The 19,936-nt window shown below is 38.4% G+C and overlaps 1 protein-coding gene across 1 annotated transcript in view; it reads right to left on the bottom strand.

Annotated features, from left to right (window-relative positions):
• Nucleotides 1–19,936, bottom strand: part of LOC121874852 (RYamide receptor-like) — a 129,392-nt gene that overhangs the window by 33,382 nt on the left and 76,074 nt on the right. The window contains exons 3-4 of the mRNA XM_042379138.1: nt 17,629–18,493; nt 6,446–6,632 (exon numbers count right to left, since the gene is read on the bottom strand). Of these exons, the coding sequence (XP_042235072.1) occupies nt 6,446–6,632; nt 17,629–18,147 (706 nt within the window). The 5' untranslated portion in view covers nt 18,148–18,493. The remainder of the gene's footprint in view (nt 1–6,445; nt 6,633–17,628; nt 18,494–19,936) is intronic.

Raw genomic sequence — 19,936 nt, forward strand, 5'->3', positions numbered from 1 at the left:
GTGTATTAAACTATGGAATATATGAAGTCCCCAATAGGTTAGTATTAATATTATGAAATACCTTATGTTCTCTTTCTATATTCCGGGTTATTTGTGCAGTGTTCACCGTAATCATTCTCAGTACCTAATATTCCACACCGGATTACTAAAACGATAATATTATTTATGCAGAAATGGTAAATAGCATTGGGTAAACATTTGATAAGTTATATAAAAAAAAACACCTGATGACTGAGGGGACAGGAGGAGGGAGTAAGGGCTCGAGGTGTAGAACTATAAAAGTAAACATCAAGAAATATATATCACGTAAGGTCACGTTATAATGAGTTATAAAACGCTTTAATGAGTAAACACTAATTGAGGTGAGTGGGAGAGAGACTGGGGCGAAGATAGTAAAACGTGGCAGGCTGGCACCGTAGACTTTCACGCCGTGCAGTATCGTGTGCTGCACCATAGCTATTGGCGGTTCAACTACACTCCCTTTATTGTGTGGACAAATAATGACCACGTCTTTTTAAATAGTCACTCGTGATCTGTAGTTTAGGTTTTATTGATATATTGCATTGCTATTGTAAAGGCAATGATTAGATTGTATTAGTTCATGTAATAGTTATAGGTATCTTTTTTTTATTTCCTTAAGCTGACGTTTAGGGTTTAAGTTAGATCTTTCAAGATATGGTTAGGTTACTTATAAAGCCATAAGTAATCTGTTAGCTGTGTTGGTATAATAAGGAAATCCATATTTAATGAAAAAATATATATGCTAATCTAATATTGTTGAACGACGATAACCTAATAATGTCTTACGATACTCTAATTTAACCTAAACTTGTCTTACGCTAGTCTTCAATAACCTTAGAGCCTCCACAATTCTCATTCAGAGGGTTGTGAACACGAGTTGTTATATTCAGCATTTTGGTCTCCCTCGTAAGCCTCTTCCCAAACACATAATCCTTCAAAACAATTATGTACACAAACATTTATAAAAGGTCTTGTTAAAATATTCATGTTATATCTTGTAGTGATAAAATTCACAATTCTTTCCATAGAAAAAAATCTCTAAAAAATTTATTTAAGCTGGCAAGCAACCAGCAGAAAATAATTCAGTGACAACAACAGAAAAATGTAGACGTCATTCTATTTCTCTGTCTCTCTCTCCCTCCTTTCGTTCCGTCGTCCTCTCTCTCTCTTCCTATTGCTCTTAACAGATTACCTCCACGACTCTTCAATCTTTTGCTGGTTATTCAGGAGTTTATTAAAGCTATTAATATTTATTCTTCAAAAAGTTAACCTAACTCCACACCAGACGTATCTCGAACAACGTTCAACTTGGTAACTGTGTCATCATATATTTACCAGACCATTAAAGCAAAGTACTCTCATAGCTTCGGTAATGTTATAATGTAACAATAAATTAATAAAACCTCATATCCAACGCCGTAAGGGTCTTTATGCAATTAAACTTGGTCTGATATACACACAAAACCTCCCAGAAAGTAATTGTAACGTTTTTAGATAAAGCTCAAACAGGATTTACTTGACTGCCAAAGAGGTTGCATAAAAGGAATGTAATTTATCAACATTATTACTCTGGAACATTTTGCTCGAAGCTTATTTCCGTGAAGGCGGAGGCAGTTTTAGAGCGATGATGAACACGCTTTTAGCTTCAGTTGGAAATAGTTGAAGCTGGTCTAAGGATTGAGTGTTCTCTTTGCTTGATGTATGGCGCTCGTTAAGGTGTTTGTGGACACTTTCAACCTTGAGCACTGATAAGGCAGGCTTCTGTATATTTTGTGGTGGTGGGGGAGAAAGAGAAGACTTGGTAGAGGAGGTAAGGAGAAAATAAAGGGGAGAATAGATAGGAAAAGGAGTATAGAAGGAATTGAGAGGGTAAGAGAGGAGGAGAAGGGGAGAGGAATAGAGAGGAACATAATTGACGAGGATAAGGAAAGGAGAAGTGTGGAAAGGGAGGAGAAAGAGTACGTAAAAAAGTCAAGAAAGATTTATAAGATAGAAAACGTGGAAAACAGAAAAATGGGCGGAAGGGGAAGGGATATTAAACAAAAGGGGGATAAGGAGAAATGGGGGAGAACGAGAGGAGAAGGCCTAAGCAAGAGAATTTAAGGGGGGAATGTGAGAGAGGTCGAATAGGAGATGTTGGTCGATGAAGAGGGGGAGAGAATGTTAAGAGGGAAACAGCAGTAAAGAGTGATGATGTCGAAGAAATATAGAGAAGGCGATAGGCAAGAAAGAGAGTGAATGAGGCCAGGTAGAGAAGCTAAGAAAAGGGGGGGATAAACAATGAGAAGAGAAGGAGGTGAGATGCAGAAATAATGGGATATAATGGGAGAATGGAAGATGGTAGAGAGAGAGAGAGAAGAGAAAGGTGGATTAAGACAGGATTTTAATACAAGGAAATGACAGAAATAAGAGATAATAATCATACGGAAGAGAAACAGCAAGAAGAGAAGGAAGTATAGATATCTTAGAAGAGAGAAATAAAATAAATTGATAAATAAGGAACTGGAGGTGATGGTGTAAAGTGTAAAATCGATGATAATCCAGATATGCGATTGGGAAAGAGGAGTGTGTGATAGAACTCAGAGTAAGATAGTGTGGTTAAGATGGTAGATGGTAGGGGGGGGTGGGGAGGGAGAGTGAGACATGTTGTTGGGAAATGTGAAGCAAAGTTGACGGGTGTAAGAGTCGGTAGTTTGTTGAATATCATCATGACCTCAGAATCATCTACTACTTCATCAAAACATTGAGTGATCGCCAATACAAAAAAATTAGGTTTTGTTTATGACCCAAAATACGTAATGTAAAAGTAGCCAAAGATATATCGAGGGTTACAACATATAACAAAATATAGAAACTTCAAGCCTATATTCTGTATATATAACACTGCTAACCTCTGTAATTTACTATCTTATTCGTTAATATATTAAGTGATTTTTTTATAAAGATCTTACAAATTACGAGTTCAATTCACAGAAAATCTTTGAGAATTACAAGACAGATGTATTACGTAAACATGGTGTGACCCATGAGTGGTGTGAGCGGAAACCGTGGCAGTGAGTTGAGTGAGTAAGAGGGATGTGGTGCTCGCTGCTATACCACTCCCTTTCCTGCCTCCTCTTCAATCTTATCACAGGCGTCTTGACTTCTTTATTAACTTTCTACAGTAATATTAGATTTAGGTGTTTTTATGCTTTATCTTTATTTTTGCGGTTGTTGAGTTGAAGATCAGTATTCGTTAATTAGTATATCACACGTGAAGATTTATATTCGAGTGAGTGGACCGCTGGGCTTCATTACAGCATTACATTGAGATTGTTTTGTATTGGAAAGTAGCCTATGTTTTATGTGGAAAAATAACCTGTCTTGTGGGAGATAGATTTATTTTACGGGGAACTGGACGGACTTTTCCACTGGCTCTGTGCTGACATGCACTTCACACATCAGAAGGTGGCTGTGTGTGTGTGTGTGTGTGTGTGTGTGGGTGTGGGTGTGTGGGTGTGTGTGTGTGTGTGTGTGTGTGAGAAGGTGACTGAAGGGAAACAAAGACTCCTGAAACCCCTTCGGTGGACTCCTTTCATGTCTTCCTCTGAACCAAATTTCAATTTACGAAATAACTGAGTGGCTGAAAAACAAACAAAGGTGAACTAATGGGTTTTTGTTTACGTCGCCGACGTCTATGATGAAGTTTACACGTTGGCAGAGAAAATGAAAATGGTCGCCAAAGCATTAATTATGTGCACCCAACTGGAGACAAACTGAATTGTGTTCATTTTTACCAATATCCTAATGCTACCCTAATAATTAGCTGGCTATTATACTACATCTTATGAGGGAGGGGGTGAGGGAGGAGGGGGTCCGTGATTCTTGTCACCATCCGCTCACCCTTCGGTTGTCACCAGTCTTCACTTGCCAGAATCACCAACCCAACACACTAACCCAGCACACCACACCAACCCAGCAAATCTCTTCTATCTCTCACATATATCCCACCCTGACGGTTAGGCCAGGGTCAGCAAGTCTCTCCTTCTCTCATAATTGTGTAACAGTGTAACTCGAGCGATTAGTCGGTGTAAGCCTAGACCTGAGCCCCATTTCGAACATTAATTGTCAACATTGGTACGATGAATTAACCTTCAAATACATTTATAATGCACCCTATAACTGACTTCACGTAAACAGTTAAGACACCAATGTATATGATTGTCCTCACAAGATTTATTCCCCGTTTGTTTATCATAAATAATATTAAAGTGTGAATGACAATAATAAGTCGGTCAACAGCAGTTTCACCTGTAACAAGCATTTCCTGTTTTGTTTTAACCTTCGTCCTTCATCAACTGTTAGATACATCGTAGTTGTGGGAGTACCAGATGTAGCGCCATGGAGTGTGTATAGTGTGCAGTGATGTGGTGCCATGGTGTGTGTATAGTGTGCAGTGATGTAGCACTATGGTGTGTAAAGTGTGCAGACAAATGTAATGAGTCAATTTATATAATTCCGGTCCCAGGCTACTGTGTGCACCTCACGTCTCACCCAGTAATTTGGGGGCTTTGGTTTCACTTGTCGATAAACTAGAAATTTACACCTCACGAAGAAGGTGGATTGACAACGTTGAGTGTACTAGTTGGAAATGTCCCCAACTGTACATCTTACTCCCCAACAAGGGCTCATATCCTCCCCTTACCTAATCTAACACAAGCGCCACTTCCCGTCTCCCTTCGACCTCTTCTCATGAGCAATTTCAATGTTATGTCTCTGAGGCCCCATCCTTACCAGACAAGTTTGATATTTACATGCTCTTGTATATTCATCGTCTCGTCCAGTTATATGAATGCTCTTCTCTTCTCATCCTGGGGTCATCAGTGCCCTCCCAAGATTTTTCACTGTCCACCCACAATTTTTTTAATATTTGAATATCCTCTGACTGTATGTTCAGTTTTCCCAAGTAATTTTAATGCATGCATCTTCCTCCAGCGATTTAGCTGTGTGAATCTTGCCTTCAGTGTTTTTCACCATCTCTCAGTAGTGTCAATGTTTATATCATCCACATACATGTTCAATAGAGTAAATAAAACTAGGAAATAAACTCCCCTTTTATTCACAAGTTTTCCTTCCACTTTCCCAACGATTTTTTTTTCAAATAGCAGTTGTTCCTTTGCTTTAATGGACAGTCACCCTTACTTCCCCTCACCTGCTTCCCATCACCTATTTTCCATCACTTGTTTCTCATCATTTTGTTCCCATCACCTGCTTCCCATCGCCTGCTTCCCATCGCCTGTTTCCCATCACCTGCTTCCCATCACTTGCTTCCCATCACCTGCTTCCCATCACCTGCTTCCATCACCTGCTTCCCATCACCTGCTTCCCATCATCTGCTTCCCATCATCTGCTTCCCATCGCCTGTTTCCCATCAATTAATCCCCGGACCTGATGCTCATTCTGCAGGAGCAGCCTACTGACACAGATACAGTACAGGGTATTAAAATCGCGCATATTCTTCTTGATGGTTCAGGTGAGGTGCAGGTTGAGGTACAGGTACAGCAGAAAGTATATTTCATGTAGCGCCTAATGGTTTGTCTTCTCACCCATCAAAGGTAGCTCGAGCGTTCCCCGAGGGTAAACGTAATTTGTAAAGAAAACAAAAATAAAATAGCCTTAAAGTTGCAATGTGCATACCTCGCACAGAAGGTTTTCGCCTCTGCTTTCAGGTTCGAGGAAGTATGATACTCCCGTGAAATTAGTCGGAATATTTATAGGTGAATATGACCAAAAAAGCAACTCGTTTTAAGGGTGTTAGAACAGAGTCAAAGATAAGACACGGGCAGATGTTTACTAACAAGTTGCTACACCGTAATTAAAACTTAGAGACTTACACCGGGTACACCATGTTTCATCTTCCTCCTAGTCAAGACACGGACACTGGACACGGTCATCATGATACATACAGACATTTGACATTGAACAATAACTGGCGCGTCCTCTGGATACTCGTGTATTGGCGCTGACTGCTTGATTAACAAGATGATTATGGAGCATTCGAGAAAATGAGTTAATAGTATGAGTAACACCAATCACAATAATTTGGGCTATTTATGTATAGGTGAACAAACATATTTGTGAGTGATCAAGCCCAAGCACACACAGGAGTCAGTTCCTTAGAACACCTTCCATCTGCAGTACTCGCACGTGTGTGTGTGTGTGTGTGTGTGTGTATGTGTTGTCAAGACCATGGTTAGAATTACCATAGTGTGAATACCTATGACAACTCTTTTTTTTCACAAACTTTAATGCAAAACTTCTTAAATTTATTTTGAATCAGAGAATTTTAGTCTCGTTTCCCCTTATAACAAAAAAAAAGTATCGGCTACAAATAATACTCGTAATCACAACACACATCAAACACGTCACACCTAACGTAACCTACCAGTGGGATCGAGTCCTGAGAACACAGCTATAGGGAGGGTAGTGAAGAGCGCCAGACCCCACACCAGGGCGATGATAACTTTGGCTTCCAGACGGGTCATCCGGGGCCGCAATGGGTAGATGATAGCCAGGTAGCGATCCACACTGATGGCTACCAAGGTGTATGCCGATACAAAGATGGACACTGCCTGTAGGAGAGATAGATAAACTGTGGGTTGATATTTTTAATAATAATAATAATAATAATAATAATAATAATAATAATAATAATAATAATAATAATAATAATAATAATAATAATTGCTGTTATTAATATTAGTTTCAGTTTTTTCATCAATAGTAGTGGTAGAGATATTTGGCTTATGGAACGATAACATACAATTATTACATATATTATAATTTAGACCTTTATAAGTGTTTTTGTTGATTAAATAAATTTGTATTCTTGTAGACCCAGGCAAGTATACCTGCATATGATATGATGTACACTTGCTATTGACCTGGAATGCACGCACGCACACACACACACACACACACACACACACACACACGGGGTAAAATTGCCTCTTCAAGATTGTCTCGAGTAAATTCTTGATTAAAGTGATAAGAAACAAAAAAATTGCATTCTATTGGTTCAATTATCGCCGCTCCTGGTGTGAATTCTTCGCTGTATTCAGACGTCTTGTCGATTTGTTTTTTTCTGAATACACAACACCTGGAGACAGCGTCACGCGTTTATTAATCGGTAAACTGTCATGACACCTCACACATAGTTAGCATCAGCGTGATTAAATACAAATTTCATTGGCTGTTATTAAAAAAAAAGGCAAAATCTGGTAAATGCATAAGATATAATATTGTTTTTAAATGTCAAAGTGTGGAGAGCAAGAATTTTATTATGCAAATAAAAATTCAACAGTAGTGGAATAAAAATTAAGACCATGCCGTTATGATTTATTTTCAATAGTCTTTAAACTGTATTAAACATTCGGGACGCGGCGAAAAGAAAGCATCAAAATGAATCTATCATTTCGTTACGTAACTTGATACTAGCAACTTTCTTAATTGGATATTTCATTACTGGGTTCTTGCCAATTAGAGCTCGGATGACCCGTCCCACAACCGAGCTTACTCTCCTCCTTTATCCTTCCTGCGTAACTCTCTTAATGAGATTAATACATTGGCTTAATTAGTGGGATTCCTCGACTAATAAACCCTCGACCACAAAGGTTATACATGGTGGATTAATCTAAGTATCTTATATTCCTAAAGATCTAACGAATTCTTATATATTATGAGGACGGGCCCCCTACTAATGTGTTAAAAGTACTTAATTATTATAGTCTCATTGTAATTTAAATTTTATTGTGGATCTCATTTATATTCTTTAACTCAACCAGACAGGTAAACTCTTTGAATCTAATTTACGAACGGGAAAACGGGTAATTGTAACGGTGTGGTATCCGCGGTATCCGTTCTCTGCTCTTCACCGTGACTCGCTAGAATGCATATGAAGTACATTCCTCTGTCATTGTATACCATAATAAAAGCCATCTGTATATCTATGGCTGAGTTGAATCTATGTTACGTAAGTTGAGGTTAAGTTTAAGTTTAGGTTCGTAATACGAGAGTTTGGGTTTATTGAATAATCTGTAGAAGGAACATTACGTGACGTCATATATTAAACAAGGACCAATCAGGGGTAACATTACGTGACGTCATATATTAAACAAGGACCAATCAGGGGTAACATTACGTGACGTCATATATTAAACAAGGACCAATCAAGGGTAACATTACTTGACGTCACAATGAACAAGGACCAATCAAGGGTAACATTACTTGACGTCACAATGAACAAGGACCAATCAGGGGTAACGTTACATGACGACATAGTGAACAAGGACCAATCAGAGATACGTATTGTTCATTCTCGTCGTGCTAGTTCACCTTAAAGACCCCACAGGACCGCCTCTCCCCTCCACAACCAATAAAGGAAATGTCTCGCATTCTTAGTCATTATATTTCTTCTACAGTAAAGTGAGAAACAGTGAGGTTAACAATTAATACGTGGTGATATTAAATTAAATTTTATTATTTTATTCAATCATCAAATGGAGAGAGAGAGAGAGAGAGAGAGAGAGAGAGAGATTTTTTGATTACCTCTCGAAGTGACAAAAATTATAATCCAGTCATATACGACTATTCTGTTAACCAAGACATTTAATAGCGAATAACATAAGAGAGAATCCTAGCCACTCGCATATACAATTTCACCGGATTTAAGTGATTTAAAACTCGGGGGTTGGCTGGGCGTGCATCATTACCCACTGGAATGACCTGTGTGTTATACTATGTTATTTGTTTTTAAGTTCTTCTCTTCTATTTTTAGTATAAGTATTTTTTGTTGTAATTTTTTATATCGTATTTTTTATGGTTAAGTTATTTTTTTTCTTTGGCAATGTGTCCTGTGTGTTGTTGGATTTTCTTCCTGTAGGCCTATTGAAATTCTTTTGATAGTTGTATAGCCTATATAATTTATTCGTCGCTATAAAAGAAATTTCTATTGTTATATATAATTCTTGTAAATGATTGTAAATTATGATATTTAATTAGAATTTTAGTAAGAGTTTGATGTCTTTGTGATCTGTATAAATATAAGTGAACAATATACCTAACTTACACCAAACTTATATCGTCATTTTTTATTCTGATTTTTAGATACAAATTATATATAAAAAAAAATGCGAAAGATACATTTTGATCGATACTTCAGCCACTACAGGTGAAGCTTAGCCGGGACCTACACAGAGGCTTCCAATGACGAAAAGAATAACAACGATAACAATGAGAACAACGAACTAAATCTGGTATTGTGTGTGTTGATATTAGGAGCTGGGAACGAAATACTTGGAGGTTATCAATTGAAGTTAGGTTAGGTTAGGTGTTTTGTTGTTTAGCCTTTACCTTACTGTACTCTTATTTCATCCTTTACTTTCCTTTCCTGTTCAGCTTCTCGTTACCTATTCCCTCCTCCTTTTGTCTTCTTTACTCCACCTATCTCCTTTTCTATTCCTTTTATTTCCCTCTTTCCATCTACTCTGCTTGCCATCTACCTCACTTCCTTCATTCAGTCCTCTTTCCTCCCTCTTCCCACCTCCTTTTCCCCTCCCCTCCTCTTCCCATTCCCTTCTCTTCCCGTCCGCTTCTCCCCGCGCTCAAACAATACATGGCTGCTCTTACCATGTAACGGTTAATTACTGAAATATTACCAACTTATTATTTCTAAAACTAATTTCAATCAATAACGGGAAAAAAAATTTACTTTCACGTCACATTATTAATATACTTGACTTGTTACCACCGCTAGATACAGTTTGTCCGTGATTATCGAGTTGAGTTGACGAAGCAAGTACGGAAGTCTCACTAAACCAATTATTGACTACAGCGTGCAGTCGAAATCCAATTCGTTTCCTCAAGGGATTCAATTTCAGAGCAATTCTCTGACACACACAGGAGCTAAGGCTCATTCTAGGACTCTAGGTTCTCCAGTAAACATCACAGCTGCTTTTTTAAGAATTCTATGAAACGATATGGAGAGATAATCACTTTAATCAGCACAAGCTTAGTTGGAAGTCTTGACCATCAACAAATACGTTATCAGTTACTGGAGGCAGTAATAATAATTATAAATAGTAATAGCATAATAAAACAATTGTCCTGTGCCTTCTGCTACCAAACTCACCCCACGGCGTTACACACACGCCACTTCACGCGTTTTCTCTATTCTTTTTAACCTCTTTGATGCCAACCTGTGGTAAGGATATGTTATATTTACTTTACCGTTTATATCATGCATATGCCTACTGTAGCCCGGTGCAGGAAGGTGAAGATACAGTCCAGGACAATATTTATTTTCACTGTAGGATTCTTACTACAGGTTACTAGGTCAAATACGTAACTAAGGACTGACATGAGATCCTTTGGCTGTATCTTTCTCAACTCAAATACCAAAACGTGTAGAATTACAATGCGTAATGCTACAACATCAACCACTTTGGGTACGTTCCGTGTTTTACATGTGTGGTTTTCATCGCTTAATGTTTTAGTTTAAGTCAACCACTGAATGTATTCTTAAATCTTCGCCACAATATTCGTCCGAGCCTTTGAGAGTTACATCACAGATTGCATGTAAATTATATATTTCAGTATTTAATGGTACACTTTGAAGTTGTGCTCATCTACCCAGCTTAAAGTTGAGCCTTTTGATGCTGGTCATACACCCGGGGTACGGTTAGTATGTTTTTTTTCTTAATTTTTGGGATTAATTACACTTTCGTGTTTAACTTTGTTGAAGCATTATGGAAGCCGTCTGTGATATTTACTGGAAATGATGTGGCCTGAGCCTGCTTTTTCGTTTATTTATTTTTGTCGTTGTGATAATTTGTCAATGCATTTTTTTATTTATTTTTTTTTTACGGGAATTAGCCCACCAGGGCACAGGTCGAACGACCCATAACGGGGCCTAGGGGGCGAAAATATAAGAATACAAAGAAATCAAAAACAGAAAAGAAAAAGGTTATATTAATCTACACCACGAAGATGCCGGAAAACCAGCTTTTTCAGGTGAGACAGACTGTACGAGTATAGAAATACAGAAGGGGGCAGAGCATTCCATAGTTTGGCTGTGTGAGGAAAGAAGGATGTACATATTCAGATAATATCAAACAAAATAGTACAAAAATAAGCTATATTGCATTCAGGAAATACTCCTATACCTCAATACATAATATGTCCGCATGTCGTCTCATTTGGGGAAGTTTTTTCAAGGCCGTGGGATATCCCCGCTTGTCGCATTTAATTAATATAATATTATGGGCGGGTTTACCCGCATGTCGCATCCAAAGTGTTATGTATTTTTATGTTCTACTAAAAAAAGACAATTTGATCCTTTGAAAAGAGTTAGTCTTAACCACACATCACGTAATAACTGTCTTAAGAGGAGAGTAAACGATTGTAAGTGCCACGCGGACGATATTTTCCAGGAATTTATCAGTTTTCTCAACTCGACTCACTGGGGATAAAAATATTTTCTCTGAGTCTTATTTCTATTTTTCCTCTTGCCTTTTGTTCTTGTTATCCAGTGAAGGAATTCCCCCAAGCGCCACGGATATGGTTTTAGTATATTTAATTTACTCTCTCTCTCGTTTTCTCTCTCCGCCTGCTTGCCTGCTCGCCTGCCTGCTCGCCGGCCTGCATGTCTGCCTGCCTGTCTTCTTTTTTCAACAACTTCTTCATCCAGGTTCTCTCTCCGACAGCTCCTCAAAACTACTGAAATGACGATTCCAAAACTTTCAACACTTTAAAGTTTTTCTCTTCTTCACTTCACCTCTCCGTTATTTCTGTATTTTCATCTCCTCTATTGCCTCTTTTATCTTCATTCCTATCCTTCTAATTATCACTGTTTCTCGAGTTTTTTATCATTTGCCTGCTTCATCTTTCTTTCCTTTCTTTTTCATATACGGTATGACTTATTTTACTATATTTTTACTTTTTCTACCTTTTATGTGTCTTTGTTCTCCTGTCTCTCTATCTTCTTCCCTTTACCTTTGTTATTTCATCCTACATATCCTTCTCTCATTTTTCTTTCATTGTTCCTCTTTCTCTTTTTTTTTTGCTTCTTATCTTAGTCACTTCTTTTATTTATTCCCCTACTCTTACAAGATTTTTCCTTTACATTTTTCCCCTTCCTTCCGTCCTTCCTTCCTTCCTTCCTTCCTTCCTCATCCCCGATCTTTCTCACCCCTCCCATCTTTCTCACCCTTCCCATCTTTCTCACCCCTCCCATCTTTCTCACCCCCGACCCTTCTCATCTCTCCCATCTTTCTCACCCTCCTCACCACTATAACTCAATAGAGAAGTCTTCACAAGCTCCTGGACTCTGAAGAACACTTACGTCATTGCCAGATATAAGTGAAGATGTCGCGGCAATCGCCTTTGGTTCATCCCTTGTGTTATTCACCTCTCTGCTCCTCTCTTTATTTCATCTTTTTATCTTTCTTCTTCCATTTTCCTTTTTTTAATATTTCCCCTAATTTTTTTTCTTCGTAATATCTTCCATTTCCTTATTCATTTTGTAATTTCTACTTCCCCATTCGTGCCATTTGTTTCATGGTCTTGAAATTGGTTATTCTTCGTTATTTGATTATTCTCTTAATTTCTTCTTCTTCTCATTTATGTCCTCTTATTATATATTATTATCCTAAATTTCTCCCCCCCCCCCATTTTTTTCTTTCTCTTAATTCCCTTATTCGTTTAGTTCATATCATCCTCTTCATTTTGTCTTCCTATTCATGTTTTCCCCTTAATTTCTTTCACCTCTTATTCGTTATTCGTCTTTATCATCTTCTTTTTTGTGTCCTCCCCTTTCTGGTTTCTCTGTCTTTCTTTCTCTCTTTCCCCCATCTCTCATCTCCTTTTCTGCTTTTTGGTGTTCACTAATTCCATATATTTCTCTCCCTTCACTATAATAATCTCATTCCCTTAGTACGTTGTTATTCACCCTCATTCCTTGCATTTCCTTTCCTCTATATTAGCTATTTCCTCTTCCTTGTATTTTGACTTGCTAATCTCTCTCTCTCTCTCTCTCTCTCTCTCTCTCTCTCTCTCTCTCTCTCTCTCTCACACACACCTCTCTTTTTCTTCCCCATATCCTCTCGCCTTTCCACTTCCTTTATCGTTCCCTTAATCTCTTCCCAAAATCCTTTCCATCTCTCCCACTTCTTCCCATTCCACTTCTCTCGTCGCTCTTCTTACACACTCCCTCCCACGGTGACATGTTTGGGGAAGAGAGAGAAATGAGTGTGTTAGGACATGACATCAAGAGATACTTTAGTGGGGAGTGTTAGCGTTATGAGATATGAGACCCTTGCCTCCTGTTGCTGTGTGTGTGTGTGTGTGTATACATAATAAAGTGGCTATGTCTGTATAAATCACCTGTGCGTGTACGTAAAAGTTTTTGTAATATGTGTGTGCGTTTGCGTTTGCGTGTGTGTGTAATCTTAGTGTCATTTTCTCTGATATTGAAACCCAGCTTTCAGTCCTACATCTCCGGCTTGCAGTGTTAATGGCAGGTGATGACCATAAGGGGGAGGTGGTAGATTTAGGGTATAATTGTCTCCATAAATTAGTATCTAATAACCATATGTGTAATTTATACATCAACACATTTCTTTTATAAATATCAATATATAATAATCATGGAGATTCAATTCAAGGATTATGTATTTATAATCATCATTACTGAGACAATCTAAGATCTCTCAGTAACTAAGTGAAAGACAAAATTAGTATCTCCCTGAAACTCTTTGTTACTGATATCATGTAATACATCAAACTAATTAACTTTCTGAAGGATTAGGTAATGGAGAGCAACCTTTTGTTTTGAGTCAGTGTAGAAAGAGAGGAGAGGAGTAACTCTATAAAGAGGTCACTCATCACACAAAGGAAGATTGTGACCTCGCTAAAGTGTCACATTGGTGGGGAGATAATCATTTTTTTTTTATTTCGGTCTTTCTCCCTTTCTCAATTTCGTCTTTTTCTCTCCGTTTCATAGTCTGAATGTATCATTTTCTCTCCGTCTCTCTCCCTCTGTCTGTTTCTTTCCCTCAGTCTGTCTGTCTGTCTGCCTGCCTGCCTGCCTGCCTCTTTCCCTCTGTCTGCCTGTCTCTCTCCCTCTGTTTGGCTATCCTCCGCGTCTCTGTCCCTCTGTCTGTCCTCCGCGTCTCTGTCCGTCTGTCTGTCCTCCGCGTCTCTGTCCCTCTGTCTGTCCTCGCGTCTCTGTCCCTCTGTCTGTCCTCCGCGTCTCTGTCCCTCTCATATGTCGTGAGTGAACAGGAGACGAGAGGCCAATAATTACCAAAAGATCCAATAAAGGGAAAAAGTCGAGAGCTTCCTGACCGACTCCCACAGTGTCAAGCGACGAAGAATGTGTCAATATCGGCTATCAGGAATCCCCTTACGCAAACCTACTCGCGTAAAAGAGAAGACGACAGAATTTGTAAAAGTTTCAATATAGGATTAGTTATTTCTTTATAAAGGTATCATAAACTGCCAATCTATCTCTCTTGGTTACTGTATGACGCCTTTATGGGTCTTAATACTGTATATTGGCGTAGAAAGTCATCGTTCCTTCAGAAGTTCCGAGTTACCTTCCTTAAACAACGTACCGGTATAGTTATAATAATGATGTTTACCTGAACTTTTTAGTCATAAATAAAATAGTGAATGTAGACACATTTTCCTGGATGAGAGGGGCAGGAACTGAATGAATTGACCTCCGTAAAACCTTTTAGAGTCCGTGGTAAGAACTCCAGCTATTCAGTCTCAAGGTAGTGCTTCACCCGCTGCCTCAGAAGCGTATGCCATCTGTGAGACGGATATACTCAAGCTGCCGTGAGGTCTTTTATCCTATTACCATTAGCCACTCTGTACCTCGGGCTAGACCTCTACCTTCAGACCATCTCTTTATACACCCTTAAGGCCATTGGGGTATAATAAAGGAAGTAATCCACGGAGGAGAGGAAACAGAACGGAGATGAGGTACAGTGAAAGCCAAGGAAAACGACTGCGATTTCGATAGCTTGAATGTACGTTGCATTTTCTTGATTAGTTGTGAGGTGAATTGTTTTTGTTTTTGTCGTGTGTGTGTGTCTGTCTGTATCTATCTATCTGTACTTGTGTGTGCATGTGTAATAATAATAATAATAATAATAATAATAATAAAAGCAGATCAAATTCGCCACAAAGTATTGGGTGCCTCTTTATAAAACGAACTGTACTCAGTAACGTACACAGTGTTCATTTACCAGTATAAATATACCTTGATATATGATACCAAAGCCACCAGCACCAACGAGAGTAATGTCAGCGTTGCATTGTGTTAACCAAAAAGAAGGAGTTTTCATACATGAAACGCGGAATGTTGTGTGGTATTATACACGAGAGAAATAAGGTTTCTCTGGAATGCTTTGCTATACTTAAAACAATTCAGGGTCATAGACTTCAAAGAATGCTTGCTCTTCATTCCCCTTAACCCATCCACCGCCTCTCCAAGGTCCAAGTTCGGTTGATATAGTAATGATGCTCCCCGTCTCTCTGTTCGTGTTGAATGTGATATCTGGTCATTCACCTCTACGTAGATTCAATGGAGTGACTGGTAAGAATCTTGGTATGGAAGTTTCTGTGTAACTAGACAGGGTTGAGTTAAAGCCATTGACTTAGATGTATTCAGATAGATCATGAAAGGAGTAGTTTCCTCTCGATATCCAAAGTAATTTTTGAGTATATGATAAACAAGATTACCAGGCGATAAATTCCCATTATTCACGAACAACTATGTTGGACTGGCTTTGTTACCCTCATGGAAGACAGTAGAGTGCCAAAGCAGCCACTTTACAGTTAACTAACGAATAGTAAACGTAACTCTGGCGGGCAACTGAAAAGGTATTTTGATAGTCTTAAGACAAACCTGAAAAAGTGCCAAATCGACCCCCTCACCAGGGAGACGATTACTCCACACTGTAACGCTTGGAGGATCACCACACGAGAAGGTTGTCAATACTTTTGAGTTAGCCCGATTGCATAATGAAGCAGAAAAGCGCCAACGCCGGAAAGACGCTGCCGCCGCCTCTCCCGCACTAGATGTAGCCCCCCACATGTGCAACATCTGTGGTCGACCCTACCGGTCCCGTATCGGCCTCTTTATTCACCTCAGAACTCATCAACCTAGGTGACATCCTTAATAACTCATATCATTGTATCATAGCTTGATGATCGTCATACTCGTTTCCGAGTGACAGCAAAGTATTGGTAGCAGTATGTGTGTGTGTGTGTGCGCGCGCATGCTCTTGTGTGTGTGTCTATGTGATGTCCATCATATAATAAGCAAATCTCTTCAACTTGTTGAGGGGAGAATCTAGAAGTACACTATTCAGTAAAACATAAAAGGTCACTGAAACTAAATTGAGATAAAGATAAGAATTTTCGATAATATTGTACCAAGAAATAATGAATGGAGTTATAACGTTCAGCCATTTAAAAGAGAAAGTATCCTCACGGGGAGGCTGATAAGGTAACTAACTCAGTGATGTTATATGTGTAATAGTTAGAGTACACAATAGAGAATTAAGTCGCTTGGTGATAACTTTTAATCCGGATTAATAACTTTTGATCTGGGTTAATAACTTTTGATCTTTGTTAATAACTTTTGATCTGGTTTAATAACTTTTGATCCGAGACTGGGATGATATTATCTTCTACTTAAATACGAAATAAATATTTTGCCTCGAAAAATACTGATGTCGTGTACTGTTGAAAATCATTCAGGGTTTTTTGTTCTTCGACATACAAAGATTAATTTGTTTTAGTTCATTTTTTTTTACGATTGATGATTTTCATGGCGACAGCTGACTGACGATTTCGAAATAATTTCAGTTATGCCGTCTGACTTCCGTCTACAGCCAGTCGTTCAATATTGGAGCAATTGTTGTATACGAGTTCATAAAGGGAAACGAGTCAATGTATTACTTGGACTAACAACAGACCAGGCAGAAATAGTCGACGGTGACCTTTAGGCAGCAGATGAAGACTGACAACTGAAAACTGCAAATCAATTAACAAAGACTGGACCAAAGTTTATATATATATATATATATATATATAAGTTTATATATATATAAATATATATATATAATATATATATATATATACTTCATTTTTAGTCCATATAACACGCGGACTTTGAACACATAATCAACGACCTCACCAGCCAGGAATCGAACCCTCGACCTACTGGGTGGGACTAGGGAACGCTACCGACCAACCCACAAGGACACTAAAAGCAGTCTTAGACTCTGTTATATTTCGCACAAAGCCTGTTCATCGAGTTGATGGCGCCGTGAACCTCATTGGGAACTGCCCGTGCCTCGTATGTGGTGACAGTAGCATTTTACCGAATCCAGCTGGTGAGGTCGTTGATTATATATATATATATATATATATATATATATATATATATATATATATATATATATATATATATATATATATATATATATATATATATATATATATATATATATATATATATATATATATAATGAAACCTGTGACTTTTATACTTACTTGAGAATAGTTGACGAAAATACAGAGGCCCTCACCGAAAGGCCAATACTGAAGGACGATGATGGAGGCGACAGAGAAGGGGACGCACAGTACCATGATGAGTAGGTCACCGAAGGCCAAGTTAGCGATGAAAAGATTGGTGACGGTGTGCATCTTACTGCTGCTGGCCACCGTGTACAGCACCAGCGAGTTCCCCACTAGTGCCACTACGAAGATCAAGGCGTACATCTGGTATATTAGGGGCATGTACGAATAGTCGGAGGGTATGCAGACGCCAGAGTAGAACAAAGTGTCTAGTTCCTCCTGACTGATGTTGCAGTACTCACAGTGGGTGTAGTCAGGGAGAGAATATGTCTCATTAAGCCATGCATGGTTCTCATTACTTGCACTCAGTATACTCCTGAGCTCCTCGTCACACCGCTGTAGGATTTCCTCCACCTTAGGGCTATGGACAGCGAGCGTGACAGACTCCACGTAAGGCGTGGATGTTGTCTCGTTGACTAAAGAGTTGTCAGCCATGCTGGAGAATGACAAGAGATAAAGTCTACTATATCTTATGACCAAAGAGTCTTGGCGACTTTACAAGATTCTGGCGGTAATTTTGATATACCTATGTCACTCTTGTACATTTTTCGTGTCCAGTCAAACACACTTATAAACACCGTGCAACAGGTGGGTAATGGTTAAGGGGAACGCTTGATGGTCGTGTTATTACTTTTCTCAAGAAGACAACTCTCAGTACAGGTTCTTTGTTCTAGGTCTCTTGCCCATTAAACACTCTTTTCAATGTTTCTATTTCTTCAGATATATTATGCCCTGTTATAATGCCTGTATCGATCTTCTTCGCTTCCCGTTGAGTCTTTGTCTGAAAAGAAGAAAAAAAGTTATTAATACAGTTGCACAATTCCTATATTGTTCTGTTATGTTACTACATATAGTTATCTAATGAATATGAATTTTATCTTATTATTTCAAGCTAATAACAGTGGGTAAAACCTTATATTTCGCTTCTTCACCACACACACACACACACACACACACACACACACACACACACATTTAGCATATACCTCAAGTATACATAAACTATTCCAGGAGTTTCATTAACCAGAACTTTACGGATAAACTTATCCTTCAAGTTCAACACAAGTACTCGATTGCCTTAACTTGGGTTACGTGCAGCCAAAAAAAAATTCATTTGCTGTAGCCTAAAGCAACAGAGAACTGGAATTACTAAAGTTTACACGGGGGAAAGGTTGGAGTATTGACCTTGTTGGAGAGGTTTGGAGTGTCAACAAAAGTGAGACAGGCAGAGAAAAAGGAATCAAAATACACCGGATGAAAAGCGGACAAACAGACCTTCGAACATACATACAAAGGACAAGCGGAGAGGAGAGAAATCGAACGTTTTCTTTTCCAGTGCGTGCGTAGAGGTGTTGAGGGGAGGGAGAGGGATACAGGAATGAAGGTGTATTTGAGGTGTGAGGACAGACAGACAGATATTACAATGCAATATGGAGGAAGTATTTGAGGGGATTATCCACACCGGTTGAGGGACTGAGAGAATTTCTACGGCAAAAAGTGTTTAATACTGTGCTCTGTATCGTTGTTATCCTACCGTTATCTGATGTGATTTTCCACTTTATGCCCTGTCTGTCTGTCTCTCTCTCTCTCTCTCTGTATATCTGCCTAACTTTCTGCTTGTCTATGCATTATCTCCCTATTTATCTGTCTCTTTATCTTTGCTTCTCTTTCTCTCTCTTGTTTCTTTTTCCGAGATGTTAAGTCACAGGCGAAGTTAAGGAGGAATAAATAAATAAAAGTTAATGTATTTTGGCTTAAATAAAGAACTATAAATCGAAACGAATCTAAAATGGATGTAAAATAACGGAGATAAAATGCACAAAAAATTATGTTATTTGGATCCTAGAATTTTTCCTGAAAGAACAACATGTTACCGTGAATGACATGTGTTTAAAATGTCCTACGTTATCGGGGTCAATTGATCCATGAGTCCAAGCTTGTATCCCTCCGCTAACGTGACCTGAAATGGATTTTTTTTTAATTTGTCTTTTAATTAATACTGGATTTACAATAAAGTCATACTTCAAAGAATCAAGGTAGTTCCCCAGTTTTTTTTTTTTTTTAATGGACAAAAAAAATTATCTCATTGGATATTACTAATTAAAATCATATCAGGAGAGGAAAGAAATAGTACTTTTATATTTTCGTATAATATAGGTTAAAAGAATATAATTTTCTTTTGCTATACGTGGATTAATTGTTGAGAAATATTGGAAATGGGATA

This window comes from Homarus americanus, unplaced genomic scaffold (genome assembly GCF_018991925.1).
Source record: "Homarus americanus isolate GMGI-L3 unplaced genomic scaffold, GMGI_Hamer_2.0 scaffold56009, whole genome shotgun sequence".
In the NCBI taxonomy this organism is placed as follows: domain Eukaryota; kingdom Metazoa; phylum Arthropoda; class Malacostraca; order Decapoda; family Nephropidae; genus Homarus; species Homarus americanus.